Source organism: Lissotriton helveticus, chromosome 3_1, assembly GCF_964261635.1.
Source record: "Lissotriton helveticus chromosome 3_1, aLisHel1.1, whole genome shotgun sequence".
Lineage (NCBI taxonomy): Eukaryota > Metazoa > Chordata > Amphibia > Caudata > Salamandridae > Lissotriton > Lissotriton helveticus.
This window is the reverse complement of record NC_136061.1, coordinates 1033178088-1033205266: the sequence shown is the minus strand read 5'-3', so window position 1 is coordinate 1033205266 and position 27179 is coordinate 1033178088. Positions and strand designations below refer to the sequence as shown.

General features: G+C 44.7%; 1 protein-coding gene across 2 annotated transcripts in view; it reads left to right on the top strand.

Annotated features, from left to right (window-relative positions):
- The first annotated feature begins 3315 nt into the window (after window positions 1–3315).
- ITGA6 (integrin subunit alpha 6) overlaps window positions 3316–27179 on the top strand; it is a 229215-nt gene continuing 205351 nt past the window's right edge. Inside the window, exon 1 of one of the 2 annotated variants that reach the window (XM_078681563.1) lies at window positions 3316–3704. In XM_078681563.1, coding sequence (XP_078537689.1) covers window positions 3523–3704 — 182 coding nt within the window. In that variant the 5' untranslated portion in view covers window positions 3316–3522. The remainder of the gene's footprint in view (window positions 3705–27179) is intronic. The other variant, XM_078681564.1, reaches the window with a different exon arrangement.

Here is a 27179-nt window from a genome sequence, read left to right as displayed (position 1 = left end):
ATTTACTATTATTTTTCGTAGTTTTATATAGCACAAACTTGATCCGAAGATATCAGGTATCAGAACGCTTTAAACGAGCACCAGTTGCATTACACAAGGACACATTCATTTTTGTTAGGCACGTGAATATTAAGTGATTTGCCCAGAATCACAGGATGTTCAGTGTCATTGCCAAGACTCAAGTCCGGTTCACCAGATTTGAGATCGACCACCGTAGCCGTTAGGCAACATCTACCTAAATTATTAAAACTGTTAATTTGGCAAATGTTCTGAAGCTACATTATTTTCTTAAAAGCACATTGCACCATCGCATTTTATTAATGAATTGGCTTCTTATTTTAACTAACATTTTGCTTTTTGTCATTATAACTTTTGTATTTGAATAAATCTACAAAACTGAGAACTAAAGAAGCCCAATTGTGCATGTTTTTCATTAATGGTCTTGGCCGAGAATGTATCCGATGTTTCTCCATTTTTGACTCGACCCTCATGATTGGAGCATCAACATTGCCATAATAGACTTATCTCCTATCCCTATTGTGCCGAATTTCACCCCTTTTGTTTCTTGATGTAGTCTTCTGATAACCACTGTATGATGAGGCCTTTAGTGTCGAACAGAGGAACCTCCTTCATCTTCTCTACACGCTAATGTATGCTGGCATCTCCTAGATACACATTAGTAGCTATATGTAGGTTGATTCAAAGTAGTAAGTGCCTACAAGGGATTTCACTTATACTAGATATCTTTTTTGTTTTGAATATTTTGAGTCAATTGTGTACCATCAGACTCCTAAGTGTCCAACCAGACAATTTAAATAAAAATGGATTACAAAGAATCAGAAAAACAAAGCACACGGAAAATCCTATTCATATAAAATGAATGTATCTGATTTAAGCATATTGAAATTCAGAAGGGTACATTTGAAAAAAGTAAATATTATTTAAGTGGTTGTGTAGTGATACACTGTCTTTTTCACTTCTGAAAATCAAAGTAACATTGTCCAGTCTCATTGATGTCTGAGGCTGAGACTCTGTCATATACTGACGAATATGTATTAAAATTGCTTCTGGTCTTTCTCTTCTAGAATCTCGTGGTTCTGTGACACACCTCCCATGTGAATCAGATTTAAACCAACTAGAGAGGTTACGCAAGAAGTTGGTACGTACCGAACTTCATGCTAAATTCCTCACGGACAGTTTGAATGCTAATATCATTCCTACAGGTTTACAGATTAAAAATATCCCTATTATTTTCATCGAAGACGAGGATTTTAAGCTTGGGTTCAGCTTTGCATCAAACAAGTGCTCTCGCACTTGGATGGTGCTTAGCATTGAAACTGCCATTAAACATATTAAATTACTAACCAAGGAAATAGAAACACTTGAGAACAAAATTAACACAGACACTAGCATTACCAACGCTAAAGCCCTGTTGGGCAAAATCACATTGACAATTAAAGACTTCGAAGACTTCAACTCACATAAAAAGACAACCAAGTTGCATCAAGATATTAAGAGATATAGTAGGGAGAAAACCTACCCATACCTTACAAAAGATTTCTACCAACCCCATAGCCCTTATCAAGGCCCCTATCAAGTTCCAAATCAATTTCAGAGGAAAAGGACTACCTTCTCCCTCACTGATTCGGATACAGATAATGAAAATGATCTCAACAACAACACAGACAAGCCCAGGAACAGCCATCCACTTCCCGTCAGGCTTTTTTAGGGCAGGACCGAAGAGTGTCGGGTCGACCATTCAGACAAAGAGCATCGAGGAGAGGATGGTCCCACTTAGGACTCTGATGGTACACATTTGACTCAAAATATTCAAAACAAAAAAAGATATCTAGTATAAGTGAAATCCCTTGTAGACACTTACTACTTTGAATTATTCATTGCCCAAGCCTACAAGGGTTTATTGGGTTCACCACCTTTTCTAAACATTATATGTAGGTTGAGCGCTTTTTCACATGCACAGTCACTTTTTTCGCATCATTGAGTTAATGGAACCCTGATTACCTATCCACTTCCAACATACCTTCTTACAATATACAGCTATAAAATGTAATACTTTTTCATGTTCCAAATGCAGTAACTCCAGTCCTGAAAAAGCCCCAGATGAACCATCTGTTAAGGGTGAAACATGTTTTGGCTAAACACCATCTGATGGAACTCAAAATAACGTGCAACTTTGTTTGAATGCATCTTTAAATCCAACGATGAGTGATGTGACAAACTTATCTAAGTAAAGAACGAGAGAACCAAGACAAAACATCTGAAGAACTGTGGTTGCAGTGTGCCAAATTTGGTTGGCCAAATATTTGTGACTTCTCACCCGTTTTAGTTTGTATCGTTTGGTATCATAGGTATTTAACTTGAGATGTTATGTGTGCACAATCACATGCTTATCCTAACCTGCTAGGAGGTTTGGTAGAGACTTTTAAAGGCATGGTCAAAGACAGCAATTGCCCAGGGCCTCCACTTTCCAAGGGGGCCCTTGGGAAAGTAAACTTTCTATTTATCTAGCTCGACTATGTGTATTTCCATATCTCAGCCTCTCTCCTGTCTGCCTTCCTCTACCTCGGATGCTCTCTCGTTTTGCCCAGTGGCATCTTAAGTGATGTTGGGGGCTCTGGAAAGTCATATTTCAACTGTTTATGTGTGAACCCGTTTCTGAAAGTTTGTTTGGTATACGATTACTGGGCAGTAATATTGTGAAGGGGGGCAACATATGCAATGCGGGGAGGGGGGGGCAAAAATACTTAAGCCAACACTGTGGTGATACAGAAAACCATTCATAACTTATGCTTGGACCTTGTTAGCACTGCACAGAAATGCAAAGCACAAATAGGCAGATGGGCATCGTTTTATTAAACATATCTTTCTAGAAATCATAAAATATTACGGGCAGGGGGGCGTCTGTCAGCCCCATCAGCATTAAGTACAGCAGGCACGTTAGACTGCACCAGGCTCCCGTGGAGATTCGAGGAGGAGGCTAATGTGCATGAGGGTGCATGAGGAGGGAGGCGAACAGGTACTGCTGCGGCCAGTCAGTCGCTGGGCGCACACTCAGTCACCAGTCACCAGTCCCAGCCCTCCAGCCCTCGGCAGCTGAGGGAATCCCTTCCCGGCGGCGCTTGGGTTCTCCAGGGCACCTGTCTCACGCAGGCCGAAACAGGAGCAGCGAAGGAGGCGCCTGGAGGCAGGGCGGGGAGGGAGTGGCGCTGAGAAGAAAAGACCTCGGAGAGCGAAAGCCGGTTTCAAAGGCTCTGGAGAGGGGCAGGAGGCGGGCTTACGGACTGCGCAGCGAGTACTTGTTAAAAGCTGGAGGAGTCTCTGGAGAGAACAAGGACACCATTCAGTTCGTGGCAGGCAGGGACCCGAGCGAGCGAGGGAGGAGACCCGAGGGCGGAGCATCGCGGGAGGAGCATCGCGGGAGCTGAGCCGAGGGAGGGAGCGAGCGCAGGCACAGAGCAAGGTGCAGGATCCCGGCCGGAGCTGACTGAACGACCCCCAGCCATGGCTGCCGCTACCAGGGCGACGCTCTTCCACCTGACCCTGCACCTCCTGTCCCTGTGCGCCTGGGTGTGCGCCTTCAACCTGGACACGGACGACGCCATCCGCAAGACAGGCGACCCCGGCAGCTACTTCGGATTTTCCCTGGCCATGCACCGGCAGTTGAAGCCGCAGGACCGACGAATGTGAGTCCGCCGGCGTGGTTTATTATGCTGCTAAGTTGCTTGCGTTTTTTGCCAAGTGGTTTTAAGGAAAGCTGGTGCTGAATATTCTTTTCTGGAGGCGCTGTGTGTGCCAACACGGGGCGAACCACTCTGGTAGTTTGTGCTAGTTTTCAGAAGTCCCTTGCCCCGTTGCCTCCCTTGCAGGGCTCCCCGGCGCAGATGTTGGTGATGCCAGCGCACAGGTTGTAAAAGAAGTGGACGCTGATTTGAGTTTTGTATTCCTTCTTCTCGAGCGGGTTGAGTGAGGGTAGCGAGAAGTCAGCTGTCTGCTTCTTAAGTGCATTCCGATTAATACTTGGTTGCGGACGGTGCATCTGCGCCCCAAATAGTTGTAAGCGCCATAGAAGTGTTACAGTGCGCAGGCATGCCAGCTGCTGTGGATGGCACGGGTCCTCGTTGTACAGGTTGTTGTTGTGGGGGGTCGGACTGGGATATGCGAAACCCTGCACAAGGCGGGGGCAGGGCGATGGCAGCCAACAGACTCCCACCGGGCGAGATATGCATGACAACAGAAGGCCGAGGGCTCCCTTCACCCCCGAGCAAGGCTGCATTGTCTTGGGACCAGGAAAGGCCCAGCCTTCCCGAAACCAAACTCCATGCAAGGCCCTTCCACAGGGATTGAGAAGCGTCTGAGAGGCTCCGAGCATGTGCCACCGGTGAGCTCTGCTCACAGTGCCTGAAAGCATGTGCCTTAAAGTGTCTCTTCCGGGTGAGGGCAAGTTTACCAGCACACCAAACCTCCAATTATGTGCACGCTGTAGTACAAATGTCCTAACTGAAGGAGGCAGCGTGCACAACCCCAGCCAGTGAGAAGCAAAATGATGTTGAGTCGGATCAGAATTTATTGTCAACAACTTAACCTTAAGCGTGCCAAAACCTCCTCTCGTACTGGGCAGTTGTAGTTTTCTGTCTGGTTCTGTAGAGAGCCCATCACCTGACAGAACCGCCAGGCCACTAGCTGGAGACTGTCAGCAGCCTTTGGATATTAGTTATTGGTGAGCTGGCGCGCGTACCTTGGTGACAGGAACCCACTCTGTGAAGTAATACTGACTTTGCAAGGGTGAAGGCCGCATCTTGTTGGCTATCCGGGAGGTGATGTAAGTACAAAGGGGGCGGGGCTTTTTTATCTGACAAGCCAGTATTTTAAGGTTCCTACTACACCGGGTACTTGTGGTGGGAAGTGGCTTGCAATATGGGGAACCCACTTCTCAACTGACAGCAGCATGCTACAAAACTGTGTTCTCACACTTCTGATCAGCATGCATAGGGCGACCAGACGGCATTTGTCACTGGACATCCTGCTTCCATCCTGGGCTTTTCTGCTACTAATCAAAATCATGTTCATCAATGCAATTGTTTAAATTAAATTAGCCAAGCCTACGACGTTTTTTTGGTAGCTCTGTAATATTGAATCAAAGTCCAGGGTTGGAGAGGTCCCGATGGAATAGTCTTTTGGTCTGTTCATGTCTTAGCGGAGGCTTGGGTACATGTTTAAGTGCTTATTAATCGTCACGAGCACGCAGACTTACTTTAGTCCTCACATGTCAGCACTGGGGGCAATGATAGACACCCCTCGTCTAACGCACGTGCTGTATTGGGTGACAGTTGCCTTTGTAGCTGCCGAGGAGTTGCAGAGCAGCTCTCTGGCTCCAGGTGCGCTCTGGACTCTGCACCCACGGGAGGGAGGACGCGCGCGCGCACTCACCTGTCTGGGTAAATGATTAAACTCGGGAGTGACCTCCTGCGTAAACAAACCGTCCCAACGGCCAGCGCGAGCGCCCATCGCAGTGTGGCTCCAGACGATGAGCAATTTACAGGGAACGCGCCTCTCTGTTTACAGTGCAATTTCACACCCTGGAGGGCGCTTGTGAAAGTTTACTTCACACCAAGAGAACTCCGGGGCGCGCAGCTGCTCTTGCGATGTGCCTAAGGTCGTCCACAGAGGTGTGGCGCTTGAACACGCAGTCGGGGTGCGCACATTCGCTCTGTGCCCACCGGTTGATGCCCGCTTTCAAGGGCCGTGTAGGCAGCTGCCCCGTCACCGGCAGCTTCGCTCCCTGTGCTCTCTTCGGCTGAGGGCGTCGGGTTTCCTGTGAATCTGCGTGCCCGTCCGTGTTGTAACTTGAAAGTGAGATGGGGCATTTTGCTGCATGTGCCAGCTGCGCATAGCTGTGCCACGCAGGCCCTCAGGGCGCGTTTTAACTGTGGCAAAACCTTCCAACCTCCGTCAGCCACAAAAGAACAAGTCTTTCACGCTATTCCTATTCCACCCACTGAATAAGAGATGGAAGGCAGCTTAATATCGGCATATGGCGCTCTACAAAACCAAAGCTCAACTAGCTCTGACTTAGTCATTAGGTGTGGCTTTTTTTTGCTGTCCTGTAAACATACAGACACACAGTGGCACAGGTAGCCACAAACTTTCAAGCATACACAGACCAACAGTCACACCTATACCTTTGCGTGCAGATGTACCATATCCACTGTGGATGGGAGCTTAGGTTGGTGTGCACATAGGTAACCTGGTGCTGCCCTGCACATAAGGGGTGCATGGTAAAGTAAAGCAAACTGCAGGTTGATGCTTAGTGGGTGGGCACATGATGGTGCAAGTGAGGTTTAAAGAGGCCCCATGTCAGATGTGAGTACCTGTTCCACTCAAGGATTTTTCTGAGACTAAACGTATCAAAGAGAGAGGAAAAAAGGCCACTTGAGAAGTTAACCCACGTGCACCCTTCAGGCTGTTTATGGTTAACTTCTCGTTTCTGAGCTGAGGGTCATCTAGTGTTGTTCACTTTGCATCACAGCTGCGTGCTTTTAAGCAAAAGCCCGTTCGACGTGTGCTAGCTTTGGTTTTACACAGAAAGGGTGTTTCTAGTTTGATGATATGGCAAGTTCAGATCAGACTGTATAACAGTTTTCAATTTGCTTTATGCCATATTTACTGCTGTCTGCTGGCAAAGGACACTAGTGGGGTGGGATAAATGCATATATCCTACAGTCTGGGTGAGTGTCCCCTGACAGCAGGGCACTTTTTTAAACGTTGCCACTGAATTATACAATAAAGCATAACTGCAGCCTTGCGGCAGGGCCAGAGAGGCCTTTTATTCCACTGGGCATTTTCCCAGTGGGTTGGATCCCTTGGAGGCTGGTTTTGAAAACCTAGGGGCGCTGCTAGTACGTCTGTCACCTTCTTCTGAGATTAATTGCAGAAGACACAGGGAGGCTTCTAGAGAAAGAGATGTGGGAAGTAAAGAGAAAACAATCGGAAAAGGAGAAGAGCGTGGAGAGAAAGAGGACTGATGGATAGAAAGAGATCTTGAGGAGACAAATGGAGAGTGGCTGGTTTGAGCTTTTCTGCCAGGGCTGCTCTTGTTCCTCAGTCGGGCCCTGCCTAGGGAGGTGGGTGAGCCACTGAAGGCTTGAGGTAGGCTGGAACCATGTGCCCAACTCTGGCTCACCTCAAGGTCCTCTTGTAACACCAAGCCCAAAACGCGCTGCTCTTTCTTGGATGTGGCTCTCCAGCCATCCACGCTCTTTCTTCCATGCACCAAGATGTAATGAAAAATAATTCAAATTTGAAGTAAAAAATTAGAGAAAATGAGATACCCATTTAGTAGCTGAATTGCACAAAGTAAAATCCCAAAACTTGGGATTAATTCTGTCTTCTCTGCTTAACCAAATGTATGATCACAGGCAGGTATTTTATTTCACGAGCCTCATTTTTCTTCCCCATCACATTTGAGTGCTTGTTCAAATATGTGTGTTCAGGATGTGCGGTGTTCAAAAACCTCTTGTGCTTGATTCAATAGACTCTAATGTTACTCCACATCTAATAAGAATCCAGCCCACATATAGGGTGCGCATAGCAACTGACTAGGCTCTCTGGTCATTATTGGCATTGTCATCAGGGCAGGGGTGGGGGGTCATGCTAAAAAATTCTCACTTTTAATAAATGCCTCTCAATGCAGTGAATAACTATAAGCTGATATGCCAATGTGAAATGCTTTTGCATAGTAAAGAAATAGTCTTTTTTAAACTTTGAAGAGTTTATCATATTTTTACATGATGTTTGTTTCCTCATTTACATTCCAAATATATTCAAGACTCGTGCACAGGCTCTTAGAGCTAAGCCATTCCCTTGGTTCAACTGTGGCTAGCTTTCTCTGTTAATGGAGTGAGGTTTTTCTCGTTGACTACTTGTGAGGGTTGGGACCTTTGCTCAATCAAGAGCATGGGCCTTTTCTCATGTGCTCTGCATCAGCCCTCCTGACTTTTGTCTGATACAGAGCCCAATATTGGAGCAGTTCAGCACTAACAGATAGTGCACCAGGACCACGTTGACACACTAGTATGTCAGGAAAGTCAATGCAAAAGCCTTTCATGAGGGTTACAACAAAATGATGACAGGGGTTTATTAATTCACCTCAGCCACTGACACTCTGGGCCGCATCCAATCCTTTGGTTTTCACCCACTGTGCCCCTCTAAAAAACAGCTGTATGCAAATTATTCTTGGTTCTACTCCGAAAGGAACAGACAGACCTGAACTGCCAGACCAGTTCCCCGACAGAAAGGAACACAAGTTACTTTAGACCATTTTGGACTACTTAAGCTATGTTATTGAGTTATGTTTTTGAAACATGTGGAACAGTGAGCGCAGAACCCACATCTGGAATACCTGTTGAACTTTGAGTATCTTCTGTAGCAAACAGCTTCTGGTGATATCTGCAGCCATAACTTTCACCCACTTTGCCACTCTAGACAGTGACCAGCCATCTGCAAATTAATCTTGGCCCTCCTCCAAAAGAAAAAGTCCAAGCTTAGCTGCCAGGCAAGATTCCCTCCATTCTGCCAAGACTCAAAGATGACAGACAACACCATTGCTGCTGGAATAGGCTAAGTGGGTGGTGGCAACAACCAAATCCCAACTGAAGAAAGTTCTGCAAATACCAGCCAAAAATTGCATCAATCCCATAAAAGCTTAGGCTGGCAGGCCTCATTTATGAATTCTCCCCCTTTCACATATCTGTGTCTGGTTGAGAGCCCATACCTTTTCTTTTCTCCATCTCTGTTATACTACGTAGAGTATCTCTCTGCTGCAGGTGCTGTTTTACATCCTCTAACTGCAAATAATGTTGTAGTGCAGTGGTTCTTAATATTGTAACTGCTTGGACCCCCACAGAATCATTGCTAGAATCTGGGAACCCCCATTGGGTCGTTTTTGGATTTCAGGGACCCCCATCCTAAGCATTTTTTATATGCTTTTAACCTCAAACAGTCCACAAAAAATATGCATTCACCAAATACATTTTTAAATATTGAAATGTTTGTGTAATTCACAATCAAATATACAAAAAATATTTCAAATTTGGTTCTTTATTAATATATACTTTATTAATTTTAACTCCTTAGTTTTAATATTTAATTTTGTAAAACTGAGCAGGCCTCAAAGATCTCAATGGGTCCTCGGACCACAGGTTAAGAACCACTGCTGTCGTGTATTGAGAACCCAATGGGCTGTATTTATCAACTGCTACCAAGTTTGCAGCTTGTAACTTTCAAGGTATCTGCGGTGTCTGGCACTGGGCCGTTGCTGTTACCTGCCAGGTTCCAACTGCTTCTAAATTTGCACAACTAGGGCTCTAGGGCACCTATCGAGTCTGCTCTGTGAAGGGGTCAGTCTCACAGCAGGTGATAAGCAGGTGATTAGTGGAGGGGGCTTCTTCTGCACCCCTCTCAAACCTTCACCATTCACACAACTCTTTGTCCGTACAATAAAAGTCAAATTCACAAATTTGGTGTACGCCTTATCGTTATATCCATGATCTGCGTATCTGCTGTTCTTCACACAAATGTTAATTGTATTTGCCTTCTGGACAATATTTAGTTTAGGATTAAACTGGAGATTTGCTTTAAAGAGCAGCTCTACCAATCATTGTCTATTAGTGTGCTAGGAAAACCTTCAACAATGGTCCTCTCAGCACCTTGAGGAAAAGCGTCCTTGCCCATGCGATAAGCAGGAGGGCCTCAGATAAGGGGAACCCATAGAAAAGCACTAGTGACTCAGTGAGCATACTGTTATATACTGATTGGGTGGTAACAGATCCTTTAAGTTAAATGCGTAATGGGGTTTGATTGTGGGACAAAGTGCGTGCTAGGCGAAGAATACTTCCCAAGAGTGCTTTAATGTTTAACATGGTTGTTCCCCAGTATATGTGTAATTCACAATTTCGGCTTAGGCAGAGTGTGAAATGCAAAAAAAAGCACCAACCTCCTAATGTCCATTCAACAAAACTATCTTCATTACAAAGTGTAATACTGAAAGACAGCCGCACTTAAGGCTTTTTGAGGAGATTTTTTATTGTCAATTTTCTCAATCATTTTTTTTTGCCACAATGTTTTATATTTACAATTTATAGATATTGTATTTTTTTAATGTTTTTAATGAAGTAGGATTTTTATCTCCCCTACGACTTGTCTGCTTTCGCTTCTCATGGCCTGTTTGTGTTCTAGCCCGGAGTGCAGTACGTTATCAAATCATACACCCAAGCACCATATTTTGTTGTGGCTTCTGTTTCAGGAAGTCACTTAGGGCGACGAGAGACATAACATGGGCTCGGCAGCTCCAAGAGAAAGTTGGACGTCTGTGGTTAGGTTTATCCCGTGGCTTTGGTTGCTGGGAGGTTTCTCGTGGTGGGGTTGTTGGTGCTCTCGGTTGTTTGGACAGCACTTGCTGATTGCGCATTCCTTGTCTGTCTGAAAAGAATTCCACAGCTGAGCGCAAGCACACAATCCTCTGCCCACCATCCCCCACACACGGGCCGGATAGAAAGCACACAGCAGCGCATTTGTCGTGGCGTTTTGCTAGGCTTCAAACGGAGGGCACTGTTATTTTAGCATGAAAGAATCTCGGTGCACTTACATATAAGGCGGGAACTGGATGCATTCTAATTTTGTGCCACTTCAAACATGGACCAATCACGTTTGCTCTGGCTGCAAATAACAGTACACAAGTCTATCAAAAGAGCATGGGACGTCAATCCCTTAAGAAATAATACACAACTTCCACATTTATCTGGAGTCTGACATCTTAGTTTACTGGTTGGAGCTTAGTAATGGTCCCTATTATTTAATGTTTTTTTCTGTGACTTAAGTGCGACTTTTATAGGATTTCCAGGAGAAAGTGGTCCCTACTTCTGGGTTTTAAAAAAAGCGGTAGCAATCGGACCCAGAGTCTCTACTTTCACTGTTCACTAGGAGTGTGTACTATCCCATATACATCAGCTAGCTTCGAGGATGAAGGTGGCTATTCTGAGCGGGGTATTAAACTATTTAAGAAATGTGAATGATGGATGCCAGAATCGCCCTTTTTCATTGGATGATAGGGTAGGGATTGTGCGGATTGCTTAATAAGGTACGTCAGAATATGTATGTACATTCATCGTCCGACTTCAGCATGCAGAACTATTTCTCCAGTATGCACTTTTCAATGTGACTTCAATAACCTAACCGGGGATGTCCCTTTCTAAATTCATAAAATGAGGTAACTTTGCAACACATGATAAGGGTGAGTCTTTTTTTCTCCCATAAGTTTGCGATGTTAATGATCGGGCACACATCGGTCTGCAAAGACTGAATACAATTGTAAAATATTTATATAATATGTACACACCTTTTTTGCTGCCTGTGTTCAATTCTAGCACGCAGAAGCCATTTAAGTGTTTTAAATCCAAATAGGAATGGTTTCCAGCCAGTCTTCACAACACACACTTATGGAAAATGACCACTCTGTGCACTTGAGACTGTTTCCCATATTCCAGGTACCTCCATCATCCAACACAATGTAATGTTTCCTGTCGGGTGCATATCCTGTGGAGTGGCTAAACCGGTGTATCCTGCACTCGGCTCCTTCACTCTCCCTTAAGACCATAATAATACCTGAACTTCACCTGCTTGCTCATTCCTAGGCTGCTGTGCATACATACATGCTATCTATCTATTGTGTGAACAGGCCTAGGACTTATGGGGAGGCGCCAACAACCCTGATAGTCCACAGACCTCTATCATGAAGGGTGTGCGTTATGCTTGCTGCCTCCCCATGCCAAGCATGTTCCATCCTCCATGCCTTTTGGAGAGGCTGATACACATCCAGTAGACATCTTGGGTATTCAGCCCATGCACCACACAGTAGGCACAACAAACCACCAGCGCGTCATACAAGGAGTGCCATTGGCAACGAATGAGCAGCTCCTGTAAGCCTCGCTTGTCCCGTTCCAGGTTTTTCCTGTCTTGTACAGTCCACCAGCTCCCAGAACTGTTAACTTCCAAATCGAGCATAGTCAACTTCTGAATGTGGTGAGCAGGCAAGTGTTTTAAACGAATTGTTATCCCCAAGCAGAAGCAGCGCTCGGGTATATTAATGTTTCTTGTTGCTGTTCACTCTCAAAAGAAGAGGAAGAGATGAACATTTTGAGCTGATGTTTACAACTGGCACTATAAGTCCATACAATACATTTGAAGATGAAGACCAGCAGGAGAAAAGTATTAAAAAAAAAACCCTCGAAACTGTTGTGACTGTGTGGAGCAAAGTCCCAACAGAAATGGAGACGATATTATTGATTGGATTCGGATGTGCCTGACGTAGGAACAGGAAACGGAAGTGTACATCTGGCTGTCCAATTAGGACATGTCGGTAAAGAGCCGTCCGGAAGTGGGCAGCCATGATAAGCCTGGCCATGCCTTTCTGTTGGCTAATTCCATTTGTAACTTTACTTATTCGGCTGTAATGAGCACGGACACGACCAGTTTCCTTTTCTCTTACCAACAAAAACTCAGCGTGTTGTTGTTAGTGGATGTTCGTAGCATTGTTTTTACTTTGTTTTCTTTAGTGCAAGTAAATATTTTGGTGGTAAACGATAAGATAATTGTCCCGAACTTTATAGTCCAAAAGTGATGATCTGGATGGAGTTTGCAAGTCTGGTATTACTCATGCTATAAAACACAGGACCATCAATCCTTTTAAATGGGTTTACTGTTTCCACTTTCTCAGCTAAATGCTTCTTAAATAAAATGAATTACATGAGCAACGCTATCGGTGTTAAAATGTTTTTGGGTAAACTTTAAGTTCTAAGCATGATTCAAAAACTAAATCTGTGGTTCCAGTACCGATACCAACATAGTTTTACATAATGCTGCTAGTATGGCATTGGTCTCAAACTATTTGGCAATCTTGAGTGTATGCGGAATTGAGTGCAGTGGAGCCATACGTTTTCCAATCCTGTATGTTTGTGTAACTGTTGTTACTTATTTCTATTTGGGGCGAAATAAACTGCTTTAGTAATTATCCTTGTAAACCAAGTGTGTTGAAAAGTGCAGCTAAATCTTTAGCCCGTCAAACTGCTATATATCATTTCATTCATATAATTTATTCTTTATTTCGGTTAAAAATAACCATAAAAGATTTCACAAAACAGTACAATTATGTCCACAGTAAATCTTATGAGAAGTAAAATACAATGCTGCATAATTCATTATAAAGTCAACCTGGATTTAACCAACCAATTTAGCGATGTACTAGCGGTATCACAAGTTTCATAAATATTAGATAATTAAAAAATATTGATAAACCGATTTGAGGAACAGCTCTTTCAGGACATTCTAAAAAATACCTATATACGCAAATAAAATACCAGTAAAATAAGTTTTAAAAAAAAAAGAAGGATATTCTCATAAAACAGACTTTATACATAATATATAAATAAATATATATTTCATTTTGTTCTAGTAAAGTGCACCTGCCAAGCTCCATAATCATTTCCCATTCATTTTCTCAGCTTAGAGTTTCAGACCTTCCCTTTTCCTTATCAAGCTTACACCAAACAAATGTCGACTAACACTGAAAACCACAGTCTGCCTGGTATCAGAACGTAGTAGTCTTTCTGCTTCAAGGCAGGATCTAGTACCAAGCAAACAGCAATTTGGTTTTATTCTTTTATTCCTACAGTGCGCATAGGCCGGACAGAAGAACAACGGATGTATCTCATTCTCCATTGCACCTAAATCACACGAAACACATCTGTCCTCCTCGTCCTTTCCCAGCGCCCATTTTACTGTATTTGACTTTATTTGTAGGATACCATAACAATATTTAAGGTATAAAGACTTAGCTAATTGTGGCTGAATTTCATCTATTTAGGGTTCAAAATTCCAAACTATTTTCATTTGAAGGAACCATGTGGGTAATGACCCAACCCTAGAAGAATGGGACATGGAGTCGTGTATAAAAGACCAATAGGTTTCCTTTAAAAGCTTTTTTGAGGCCAATGTCAAATCGGACGGCTCATCCCAGTAGTGCCTTAATCCCAATTTAAGAAACCAATCGTGAATGTGCTTTAACCAAGGCAAACCCACACCTTCATTTAATCAGAGAATTACTTCAATACCCTCCCAGTAGTGGATAAGCTCTTCTGTACTCCATAAGCGAACCCAAAACAACAATGGTCTAAGGTTAGCCTGGTCATCCACACGATTAAAATTTAAATCCATCAATACAGGGGTCAATGGTGTTCGTGTTGGCAAACTTAATATTTTTCTAAGAAACTTATTTTCACCCACCTTGAATGTTTCATTTACCGCGGGACCCTACAGCTCTGGCCCGTACAATGAAGCCGATTGTGCTTTGTATTTGTACACTTCAAGAGCGGGTGAAATTGCTTTGGATGTACTACTTTCAATTTTCCTTATTAATGGGAATGTGTTCTGGAGAAGTATAGTTCTACTTTTTTCTAGCTGGGGCCTCCAGGTCAGTTTTGAATCCAAGGTAATACCCAAATATTTAAAATCATGCACAAACTCGATTATCTGATTATCCGCAGTTAAGTTTTTCTTAAAAGTTTTGTGTGGGTTAATTGACATATATTTTGTTTTACTGGGGTTTATTTCTAACCCCTTGGCTTTACAGTAATTCCCAAATGAGTTTATTAAATTTTGTAAACCTTTCGGTGTTTGGAAAATTAAAATCGTATCATCAGAAAAGAGGAGTGCCGGTACATGCAGCCCTCTTAGCCTGGGGGAGTCATGATCACATCCTAAGAGATGATCAGGGATGTCGTTAACGTATAAAGAAAATAAGGTCGGAGCTAAAACGCACCCCAGTCTTACGCCCCTATTAACCTTAATTGGTTCAGTTAATTCGCCTCGTGGACCCCATCTGACCTTTGCCCAGTTGTCTTCATGTAATCTTATTATCTGTAAAATAATTTTCCCCGGGACCCCTTGGTCCTTTAAGGACTTCCACAGGAGATTTCTTGAGACAAGATCGAACACTGCTTTTAGGTCCACAAAGGCAATATACAGATGTCCCTTACTAAATATTATATATTTCCAGGCTATACAAAGGAATCTAAAAACCTGGCCAATCGTGCCAGTCTTCACTCTAAACCTGCCTGATACTGTGATAAAATATTATGTTCCTCAATCCATTCAATCAGTCTGTTTAAAATTTGCCTAGCATATACCTTCTGCAAAACATCGATAAGACTAATTGGTCGATAATGTGATGTGTTATGCCGATCACCCTTCTTAAAAATAGTCGTGATCTCTGCCCCTTTCCAAGTAACGATGCACCTGAAGCAGGAGGATTGCACAGCAGATTAATATAGGGGCCCAACACACCTTTATCGTGCTTCCATAGGTCTCCAGGCATTTTATCAGGACCAGGCGCCTTTCCTGGCTTTAGTGCATCTATGGCTATGAGGGTTTCCTTTAAGCTAAAGGATAAGGGTGCGGCATTTAATATAGTTTCATAACTCATCGGGCAATAATCAATATCATTAGGGGAAGAAGAGTAGAGACTAGAAACCTGTTTTATCCAAGTATCAGCATCTAAAAAAAGGTCCCTACTGCATCTAGCATTTTTGTTGCCCTTTCAGATTAGCCGCCAAAAGCCAACTTGGTCTTTTGCTTTCACTGCTACTAATAGTTCATCGAATATGTTCGCCTCCCATTCTTTCTTTGCGGAGGTTAACAATTGTTTATACTCTGCCCTTTTTTTCTCTTAAAGCCACTGTGTTTTTAGCTTTAGAAGCCACAATGAGCTCATTTTTTACAGTACAACATGCTTTATTATACCATGGGGATTTCAGCTCAGCCGTCACCTTAATCGCATTGTTAGCTTTCTTCGGGATTTTACTTAGTATAGGTACCAAGTCCTTAACTAAATTGTGGTGGATATCCATTATTGGAATGTCTGATACAGGGAAATCTACGTACGGGGAGGCCCTATCTACAAAAGTGTCATAGATCTGTTTAAAAGCCGCTGGGTTATTCCCTATCGAAGGCCATTTTAAAGCTCCCCTATTATTACTTACAAGTGGATCTATGATTCCACTGGCAAGTTCCCCTGTTCTCAAAGTGGCAGAGTGGAAAGGGTGACCTGAGCTGACCGTGTCAAACATAATGGATAATGGTCACTCTCTACTCTAGTTTCAACTTTTAAGTCAGTGGCCGTTTGCCAAAGCTCAATTGAGATCATTATGTAATCTAAATGGCTTTTTATATTCTTCCTAATGAATGTGTGGGCTGCTGGGCTATCGGATGGTAGACGGCCGTTACAACCTCTCAAGCAGTGTCCCGAAACAAGTCTTAGTAACTGAGCAACGGCTACTGTACAAGGCACTACTAACTGGCTGTCCAGGAGTGGAATGTTATTGGCCAAATCTTCTTCCTGAAAGATATTTTCTAGCACCACCACAGGTTCGTATTTGCGATTAAAATCGCCTCCCACTATTTTCAATGCCCTTACCTCAATTGTGCTTAAAAAGTTATCTAACTGCTCAATTACCGTAAATTGTTTACTTGTTAAATATGGTGTAGAGTATATATTTATTATATAGACTTCCTTTTTGTCGGTGTATAACATTTTACTCCCAGGATGTCCTCTGAACATATATCGACTGGTTTAACATCTAGACCAAGAGTAACCTTTACCCAAATACAGAGGCCTCCTGAAGGCCTCCCTCTAGCAGAGGGGATAGCACATTTACTACGTTTTGTAGCCTACTTTATGTAGAGGTTCTACGGCCCAAGTTTCTTGCAGCATAATTTGTCTCTCTGGTCAATGTATTCCTGCCATACAACATCACCTAAGTTCCTTCTAAGACCTGCAACATTCCAGGAGATCAATACAATCTCCCTTAGGCTTCCTACCTCACTTTCTTCCATACACCCAGTTGCTTTGCTTAATATACAATCCGGTCTAGTATGCCTTTTGTGACAATTAACTTTGTCTGCAGGAACCATATTTAGATTGGTGGTAATAACCATGGCAGACCCTTCCTCCTGAAGTTGCAGAGTTACCGCAGAAGATTCTACACATGGCACTGATAATTGTCAGTCTTGGGCATCCAAGTCTGACAATGCGTGGTATCTGTTTGTCAGTGGTACTGTATACTGCCTAGATGTTGGATTCCATAACGGTGGTCTGTAAAAAAACCCCAATGGAAGTGCACAAATGTTAGTATTCGTCAAGCGTATTTCCTCATTTCTATTCAAAATATGGCGCACCAACTGTGGCTATATATCACAGTTATGCAGTGGAATGTATACTGGTAATTTATTTTTCAATGAGCAGGGTTTGGGAGTAATTAATTATCCAAATTACATTTTGTTTTTAAAGCTCCACCTTCATGCTACTTTTTTTTTCCTCACAAGGAAGCCCTTATGACCTTGATGGATTAGGGTTGTGATCACTCGCCTAAATTGTAGAGGCAGTATTTTAGCTTGAATTTTTTTATCTCAATGTTAAGGAGTGACATTGGTCGATAAGACTCACACTTGTCACTCTGCTGGCCCTTTTTGGAGATCAGCACGATTGTTGCAATACATAAATCATATGGCAGTGTGCCCACCGCACAAGCTCCTTCATACATAGTAAACAGATGAGCCATGAGCCTGCTGGCTATACCCTTGTAAAATTCTGCCAGTAAAACCATTTGGCGGGTAGCTTTGTTAGATGTAGCTCTTTAATGGTTTGTCACTGGGAGCTGCCACTTGATATCACACCTTTTATAAGGCATTGACGGCGGAGAGTTTCTGGCCCATGGGTCCTGGGAGGGGGATCCGGGTGTACTGATTGATGTCTCTTGGCACTGTATGTGTGGACTAGTGAAGATGGTGTCAAGTAATGCACAATTAAAACTCCTCTATTTTCTTCACCATGCATATTTCACTCCGGTATTGATGCATAGAATAGATCATGCTAAGACAGATTCATGTCACAGATGTCATGCCCAACTGCTTTCTTCCTACGCTTGGTTTGGTCCTGTCCTGAGGTGTATGACTACTGGGGGAATGTGGTGACTCATGTGAGGACCGAGGTGTGGATCCCTGTGCATGTGGCCCCGCTGGTTTACTTGTCGGGGGCGCACGTCGACCAAGGGCCAGAAAATGGCCTTGAAGTTCCTGCAATTGATGTTATTGGCCAAGGGATGGGCTGTGTTTACTTAGATGCCGCAGACTTGACCGAGTGAAGAACAGTGGGTAGACGATCTGGTCAAATGGGCTACGGCGGAGGAAGTTAATTTGAGGATGTGTAGACATTATGAGAGTACCGAGGAGGACATTGAGATCTGGGTGGGACTTTTGGATTGGTTTATACATCCAAAGGGGAACTTTCTGCCTCCACATCAGAACATGAAAGATCTGCGGAGGCCTGAACTGATCCCAGTATGTTTGTGGTGTGGGTTGCGCGATCAGGAAAGGGTGAGGGTGGGATAGTTCTATAGTGGACCTATATAGATATATGCTGAACTTTTCATTATTGTGATGTTACATTGATTCTAATGTGAGAAGATAACTTTTACTGTGACATGATGGACTGTGGCGAGAAGTTTGGTACCTGTTGGTGTCGATTTTCTTATTGTTTTCAATGAAACAAAATACTTCTTTAAAAAAACAGCATCTGCCACTTCTTTCTCTCTTTCTCGGTCAAGCTGGAGTCAAGTTCTGCACAATGAAGCCTGGATAGTCAAGGTATCAATATATGTTGTAAAAAATTGTGGGTCTCTATCAAGCCCCCTCCCACCCGCCACCCCCTTGTCAATTACGGAGCATAAAGGGTTCTAAAGTACTCTGCGAACACCACCACAATCGCAGTTTGGTCCGTCACATGAACTCCATCTGACTCACACACCACCCACCCCCCCTTTAGGGATACCATTTCACGTCTGCTCAACCAGGCCAGGAGCCTGCCTGCCTTATCCCCGACTTCATATAGGCATCTCTGTGAGACCACGAACCGGATACGGGTCTCGTCATGTAGGAGATCTCTAAATTCCTGTTGCTTGAGGTGAAGGGCGTGTTTACCACATTTATCCTGGTTGGTGGAGCACATCCGTTCTAGATGGAGCATATCTGCCTCAAATCGCACTGCCAAGCAGTCCCTCCACAGGGCCGCTGTCAGGGATAAAACCTTGCCCCAGATAACCGTCTTGTAAGCCTGCCATAATGACACTGCCTGTGTTAGAGTCCCTGTTATCCAGAAAATATTGTATAGTGTACTCTCTGAACCGTCATCGTTTCCCTGTTTTTAAGAACCCAAGGGTCCAAGCTCCAAGGGTGTCTGGTCCGTGGCTCCCCACCTACCAGATCCACCCACAAAGGGAGTGATCATATTTCCCTTTAGTTAGGTATCTGGCATCACGGAAACAGGAGCTGTACTGATTGTGTGCAAGACAATGGTCAATATGAGAGAAACTCAATGGGCTCCTAAGTGAGATGCGTGCTGTCTGTGGGATGCTAGAGTTCCCATATCTCTACCAATGCCATTGCCATCAGGAAAGTCACCAGTTTTGTCCACACCCGCTCCTCCTTTGTCGTCATGATATGATCAATCTAACTCGATGGACAGTGGTAAATTCAAATCTCCAGCCAAGACCAAAGTCCTCTTGGGGAGACAAAATATTTGCACTCCAATTATGTCTGGGGTCGAGTCCTTGAAGTGGGGGGCAGATAAACTGAGATGATATTGAGTCTGATAGTTTGCCATGTGCTCGTCATCACCACAAGCCTTAACTGAGGGTCTTCCTATGTTGTGTCATTCTGAAATGGAACTGTCTTTTCATGAGGACAGCCACAACCCTTAAGTCTGACGTAAGCCCAGCATGTGCAAGTACTCTACAGCCCCCTCTGTTAAGCATTTTGCATAAGGTCTTATTAAGGTGAGTCTCTTGCAATAGCACCACATTGGGCCCATGCCTTTTAAAATGACCTTGGACCACTCCTCTCTTGATCTTATTCGCCAACCCATTAACATCCCATGACAGTATGCATAATGACTGACATGCGTATGGATGGTTATGCAAGTCCTGCATGTGCCCGAACGCCCAGTGGCAACTGCGCAGCCATTGTGTGACCCCCCCCCCCGCTGCAGCATGGCTGTATGTATATGTCTATTGTGTGGTAGTTTACAAAAAACTTCCCCTATAACCCAGACCAACTCCCAACCCCTGCCACCATACGCTGCATGCTTAGAACTGCCTGCTCCGCCAATTTGCAGGAGGCCTTCTGCCCCTCCCAACTGAACATCATTACCATACAACTGATAGTCCCCGTGAGGGTAGAGCAGCCCCCTCCCTGTGCAGAATCATGGTGCCATGGGACTCTGTGTCCCTAGTAAGGCAGGTGTTGTCCAGTGATGTGAAAGGCCCCTCCACCCCCAAGGAGGCTCCACCAAGAATGGTTGCCTCTTCTTGGGATCCTGGGTGGCCCCTTCTGCTATCGATGCGGCACCTACCATATTGATTCTGTCTTGTCACCTGCCATGCGTAAGCCCCACCACCATCCAATTGGGCCATTAGATGGTCCCCCAAATGGTGACTTCTGCTGCCGTAAGCGTGGTCTCTCCTCCACCCGGTCCCATACAGCCTACGGGTGTCAAAAAATAGGGTTTTGTCCTTGAAGACCGCTTTAAGGTGTGATGGGTACAGTAGCATGTATTTAAGTTGTATGGCCCAGAGCTTCTGTATCACCAACCCAGAAAACGATCATTTTTGTTGTTACACTTTGTGTGTAAATGGGGAACACCAGAGCCCCCAGCTGACGGGAGGTTCGTAGGACAATGTCCCAGTCGTGTATGGATCTATGTGCCCTATTCACCAGAAAGCAAATGGAAACCTCATTTGCAGGGACCCAGGTTTTAAGCTATTTCATGATAAATACCATGGGGGCCAGACCCCCAGAACCCTCCGTGATCCACACAATTCTGATGCCATTACGTCGGATTCTCCCCTCAGTCCGGGCCGCCAACTGCTGCACCACTTTCTGCAGGTGCATCATTTTAGTTTGTTCCTGAGATCAGACCCTCCGCTTCAGTGACATTAGCTGTTGTATTGTGCACATCCTACCTGAGTAACTCAATATCCAGGCTCAACTCCCTGATTTTTGTCTTCCAGATAGGAGCAAGAATCTTGTATTGCCTAAAAGATAGAGGTCGGGGACTCCACAACCTGGGCCCTAAGCACCGATTGATTTTGAGTCTCCCCCTCCCCCCCCGACACCCCCGCCCCTGGCAAGAGGAAGAAAGTGTGAATTTATCATGTGCTGCAGCGCCGGTTTGTCCCTCCCCATGCTTCATCTACCGCAAGCTGTTGTGCAAGGTCTGCTCTCCTCAGCCCCCGGATTCCAGGCCCCAATCTTGGGTTAATCTCTGGCCCAGAGGGTCCACAGAGAACCACATGCACCCCACCTCGTCACGGGAGAGCCACGCTGATGCCCAGCATACCAGGCCAGGCCAGCTCCATTACCACCTCCTGAAGAACTCAGGGGGCTCCCAGATGCTTCCTTTTTTACTTGAGACCCCCCAAGCACTTCACAGACCCAGTTCAAAAGGAGCCATAATCTCTATTATCCTTTGGGGAAGTGGGGCACAATCTTCAAGCCCAGTGCCTCCGGAAAGTCAAGGGCCCCGGGTTACTACTGCACCAGGGGTACCCACAGACGCAATCCAGTGGAGGGGCAACACCCCCTGTGAGGACGCAGTCTCAAATCCATGTGCGGGCCTTCGTCCAGGTCCCAAGCGTGTGTGGTGCAAAAAAGCCCCCTCTGCAAACAGGGAGTCCCGCCCAGGGCCGACATCCTCATGCCACCTCAGTCCAGCTTACCCTGCTCAGCCGACCAGGTTGCAGTCTCGCCTAAGGGACAGATCAGGCCAGCATCTCTGTCCGTCCTTCAGGGTCTTGGGGAGGAGGGATGGGCAGCTCACAGTCTCCCTCTCAGGCCGCAGCATACTTCGGCACAGGGCAAAGAGGCCCAGCCCTCGACCCAGCATGCCCTCCATGGTCTCAGCTGCAGGCCACCAGGTACAATCAGGAAAGGCCGACAGAGCCATTGTCACTCTCAATCAACTCCCTCAACTATCGGGCATTGCTTCTTACTCCTCGCAGTTGCAATTTCACCAGACACCACTTGCTGGACCCTACACCTTGGCCTTAGGCCAGTCGTTTCCCAGCCATTAGTTTAGTGCACAGTACTGTGCAGTGCGTATATGTAATGTGCATGTGATGGGTGCATATGTGCCTTTGAGGGATATAATACAGGGATAATGCAGTACTGTGCAGAGCATGTATGTTAAATGCATGTGCTGGGTATATGGGTATGGGCGGTCATACAATACATGAAGGATCTAATGCTGTGCAGTGCATGTATGCTTTATGCATGTACTGGGTGTTTGTGTGCCTATGCATAGTACAATACATGTACGACTCTTGGTTCCTTTTTGGGAGACCCAGAGCTGCATGGTGAAATGTGGAGAGGAGGTAGAGGAATCTCCCCCCCTCAACCCCCTCAGACAGATTTGTGTATTGCTGCATTCCTGTAAGCTGGGTGGGACACACTAGAGAAAGGAGAACAAGGCTCCTCCGGTACACTTTAAAGGGTGTTCTTTGATTCAGAGGGAGATCAGAAGTAATGGGCCTGGGCACATCTCAGAAAGGAGACTGGGCTGATAAGAGAATCATAACAATTAGGGGTGAGTCCTGTGCTAAACGTTTGATACACATTTTCGAAGCTGACATCAAGCTGTGAAATCTAGTCACTCCCCTGGGCTATGTTGTGGGGCTATCGCCTTTGGAGTTGCTCCTGCTGTGACAGACTGCTTTCTGGAGGTAAAGAGGGCACAGGAGTGGTCACTTGAAAAAGAAGCAGATCAATGCCATAAACTTCAAAAACTCTGCCTCAAAAATCACATTTTGTGTTTGGGAAGGAATTATAAGAAGGAGTGCTTGAGACCCCCATAATATTAAAATGTCAAGCAGCCAGACAAGCTGTGTGAGGAGGCGAACCACTCCAAGACTCAAGACTTCTGCCTGTGACCAGGACTAACCAAGGCTTGCTAATCTCCCAGCTGGGTAAGGGGACATCCAGGGAATCCAAGACCACCTTCCCTGGAGCCTGCATCACCAACGCCTGCGTGTTTGCCAAGACCAGTGTTCCCTGTGAAAAAAGAGGAGATCGAGGTCTATTGGGTAATCTTGTTGAGTGGACTTCCTTAGTGAGGTGTGAGGGATGGCTTCGGCACTGATCTGGTCATTGCCCAAGTGCAGGAAGAAGTTGGTGCCCTCATATGCCAGTGGATGGCTGCCATGAAGTGAGCCAAACAGGTCATTGGCCGGCCGTGTATAGTGAGGGATGGGCAAAACCTGTAAGACAGGAGGGGCTGCCATGGACAGATTGCCGTGCTGAATGAGCCATAGCCTCTGTGTTATGGTGAGCTGGCCTCCCCGTATGCCAAGAGGGGCCTCCATGAAGGAATATGCTGTGCTGATTGGGTCGGAGCCTCTGAAAAGGGGAGAGGCGGTGACCTTAATGCCAGAAGGGTTAGCGGGACCAAGCAAGAAGTATGACCTGGTCGGGATAGTTGACAAAGGAGAACGGCTACCATGGGGTCCTTTGCAGACCAGCACCGGCTTCAGAAAGGAAGTGTCTGGACCTTTGCACTTATTTCCCCACCCCCACAACCTAGTCAGCCACGCACTGTGGGAGAACATTTCCGGCATGCAGAAGAACCTGTGGTCACTCTGGCTGCATGACCACATGTGAGAAACTCTAGGGTTGCTGAGTGCAGTGAACTTGCATAAATCAACCGCTGACACTCCAACGCCTGCGAAGTGGGCAGTCTCAGGAACTCTGGTCCCTCCTATCTTGCAGGTGTGAGTAAGACTGATTTCAGGCTAGTCGATTATGGGGGAACTTTCTTGCTAGATCGCACTTTGGAGCTGGAGCACGTTTGAATTGATGAGCGAGTCAAAGTGGAACTCTTAAGACTTGGACTACTAGTGACGATTACCCTGGATGTTGCCTGTAGTGAATATGGCTAAAGGCACTAAAACTGTCCATTAAAAGAAGTGTTCGACTTTGGTCTTTCCCTCGGGACAAGGAACAATTGTCTAAATGAAAACACGCCTGATCTATAATTGCCGAGCTCAAACCCAGACCAGAGGCCCCATATCTTTCTAGCACTCATGCAGCCATCTGGAAAAAAGATTTATGGCACTAAGGATGGGCGAATGGCCCTTTTAAAAACATTTACCAGCATGGGGTTGCTTAAACGAGGACATTAATTGTAGGGGCTGCGGTCATCACTTAGAAACAATCGAGCTGGGACCTTCGTGTTCGCTATCAAATTTCAAGACTCTTATTGTTGGTGCCTTTTCCTTGTATTGCTGAAAGTTAAGGGTGGGTTTCACACCCATCAACAATGTTATCATGTTATTAACTTATTTTTTTGTACATTAAAAACAAAAAAATAAATATATATATATATATATATATATATATATATATATATATATATATATATATATATATATATTTGTCACTAATGTATTTTTTTTATAACTTTTAACTTCTTCCTGTTGCACTTAAGATGAAATGTGCTCTCATGTTTGTTTTTTTTAATCCTAAATTGTCATGGTTTTAAGTAATCGAACAATAAACAAATTCTTCTCCACCACTATAGCTAGAGCGAGGAGGGAGTGGGACACTAGTACCCTGACCTCATGTGCACTGTGGAAGTTGTTTATGAATGTCGTATTTACCTTTGTGTTGGTAGTAGTAAAATAAAATACACTTTATTTCCCCCCATAAGTGTGTATTTGGTTGGACGAAAATCTATTTTTCCTGCTGCAGGTATTTTGAGTTGTGAGCCTGTGTTCACCCCTGTATCTACCTTCTGCACCCCCAAAAGCCCCCTTCAAGGAGTCTTGGACTGCTCAAACTACTGTGTAATTGAGAGTCAAGTGCTGAAGGAAAACCGGGCCAAGTTGCCCAGGGTCCACAGTAGGTTGGGCCCAGGCACATCAGGAATAAAATACCTCAACACCTCGGGGGTCAGTAACCCCTGCTTGTCCTGTGGCCCTCCAAAGAGGGTCCTGACAGGAGGTCTATAATTAAGGCTCCCTTGTGAACTGGCAATTATTTGAAATGGAAACAAAAGTACAACTTAATCAAAATGTTTTGTGCACTAATGCATTAAATCTAGACTTTTGTAAGTCCTAGGAAAGATGCAATCAATTGATGAACATTGTTGTTCAAAAAGTGTAGTCAATAAAGGCCGAGATTGAAGTGTCTTTGCTGGCAATGGGCTGTTTCTTCATAAAAGAAGAATGTAACTTCCCAGCAAACGGAGGAGTGTAGATCCCCCAGCAAAGGCTTTTGAATATCTTAGTGAGTTTAGCTCCAATACTTGCTTAATTTTATTAAGTGAAATTTGGCATCCAGTTCGAATACTAACATTATTCCAGCAAAACAGAATTAATGTAAGTTGTATTGATCTAATGGAAATTATTAACGCCTCCTTAATTATGGGTATTATTCCTAAAACTTCCCTTTTTCCCTTTATTACAAAAAACAAATTTAATTCCAGGTGGTCTTGAAAATTGCAGCGCTGTATGTCAACACCCTATAAGTTATTGAAGTGGAGTGTTCCATCTTCAACATGCCTTTCAACTTGTAGTACATATGTTTATGTTCCCTACAACTATCCCAGTAGTGTTTTTTTAGGTCTTGCTTAGGCAGCGCATGTATGCTGTCTCTTTGAGAAATGCTGTATCCACAATATGGATTTCAAGCACCGTCTATTTTTTTAATTGGTTCCTCTTACTGTCCTTTGCAAATGCTGGCTTGTGTTTGTTGAAAACACTTAGGCATCCCTCCTTTTGGACTTTTGTATCCTCCCATGAGGACTGCTCCTCTTACATGCGCTCTTACTCTTCAGGTTATTTAGGATACTTTGAGAGCGCTCTTTTTTTTTTTTGGGGCCTGCCTCTGCTCGTGTTAAGTGTTCTGTTTGTTCGTTTTTTTTTTTTCACTTCGTGCACTGTTTTGATGAAACGTTTGCATCCGCTTTATTTGCCGTGCTGTTTGCCTGTCTTCGGTGTTTCAGCTTTGCCCATGACTTATGCTCCTCAAGCCCTACCGCCCATCCCCTCAACCCTCCAACAACACTGCTTGCCCACCCCACCACCATCCCTTTGAGGTCACCGCAAGTTTTTAAATTCTGAACCGCTCGCTCTATCATGTTTTGAACGGCTACTTGTGTGCCTTTATCTTGTTTTTGAAGGCACAGGGACAGCCAAGACTCAAACCTAGTTTCCCAGTTCCAAAGCCAGCAGCTCTAGATGCTATGCCACATACGCTCCAAGACAAGTGTCATTTTCTGTTGTTTTTTTTCTACGTTCCCCTCGCTGAGTCACCCTCCCAACACACCCACCCTTAAACCTTTCCTCCCTTTTTGTTTCCCTGAGCGCATCTCCTGCTCGTGAGTGCATGGAAAGGTACACTCTTAACAAGTCGTGAATGCATGGAGTCACGGGCTGGCCTCATTGCTTTCGAGGAATCCATTTCTAAGATGTGAAATAAACACTGCTTCATGCACTCTTCTCCACCCCGTACATCACCAGTGTGTCACCGCCTGCCGTCTTCCTCTGTTTCTCTTGCTGCTATTGAGTCCCGGTACCCTCTGCTTCCCAATCCAGTGCCACAGCCGTAGTCTGCCTTTTGTGCACACTGCTCAGCTGACCGTCGTGATCCCAGATCAGCCAGTTTTTTGTCAGACTCTAAGGCTCCACTCGCTTAGGTCGGTACAAGTGTGGTGAGTGTCTTTACTTGTTTAGGACTTGTGCTCATATTGCAGGCTAACTGGTATGTCAGCAACTGAAGCAAGTAGTATTTGTATAACCGGTTAACATTAGTAATTGATTATTATGCAAATAGCAATTTTCTAGCTTACATTTCAAAATGTAGGTAAAATGTAAAAATCTTCATTGGCCAGAGGGGTCTGATCGCTAGCCCTCTATCTAACTGGCAAAGTAAGGGGATCACCATTCGTTGTTTCTAGCTGAGTATTATTGCTGTTTCAAGCTTGGGAAGTGTGGTATTTTACC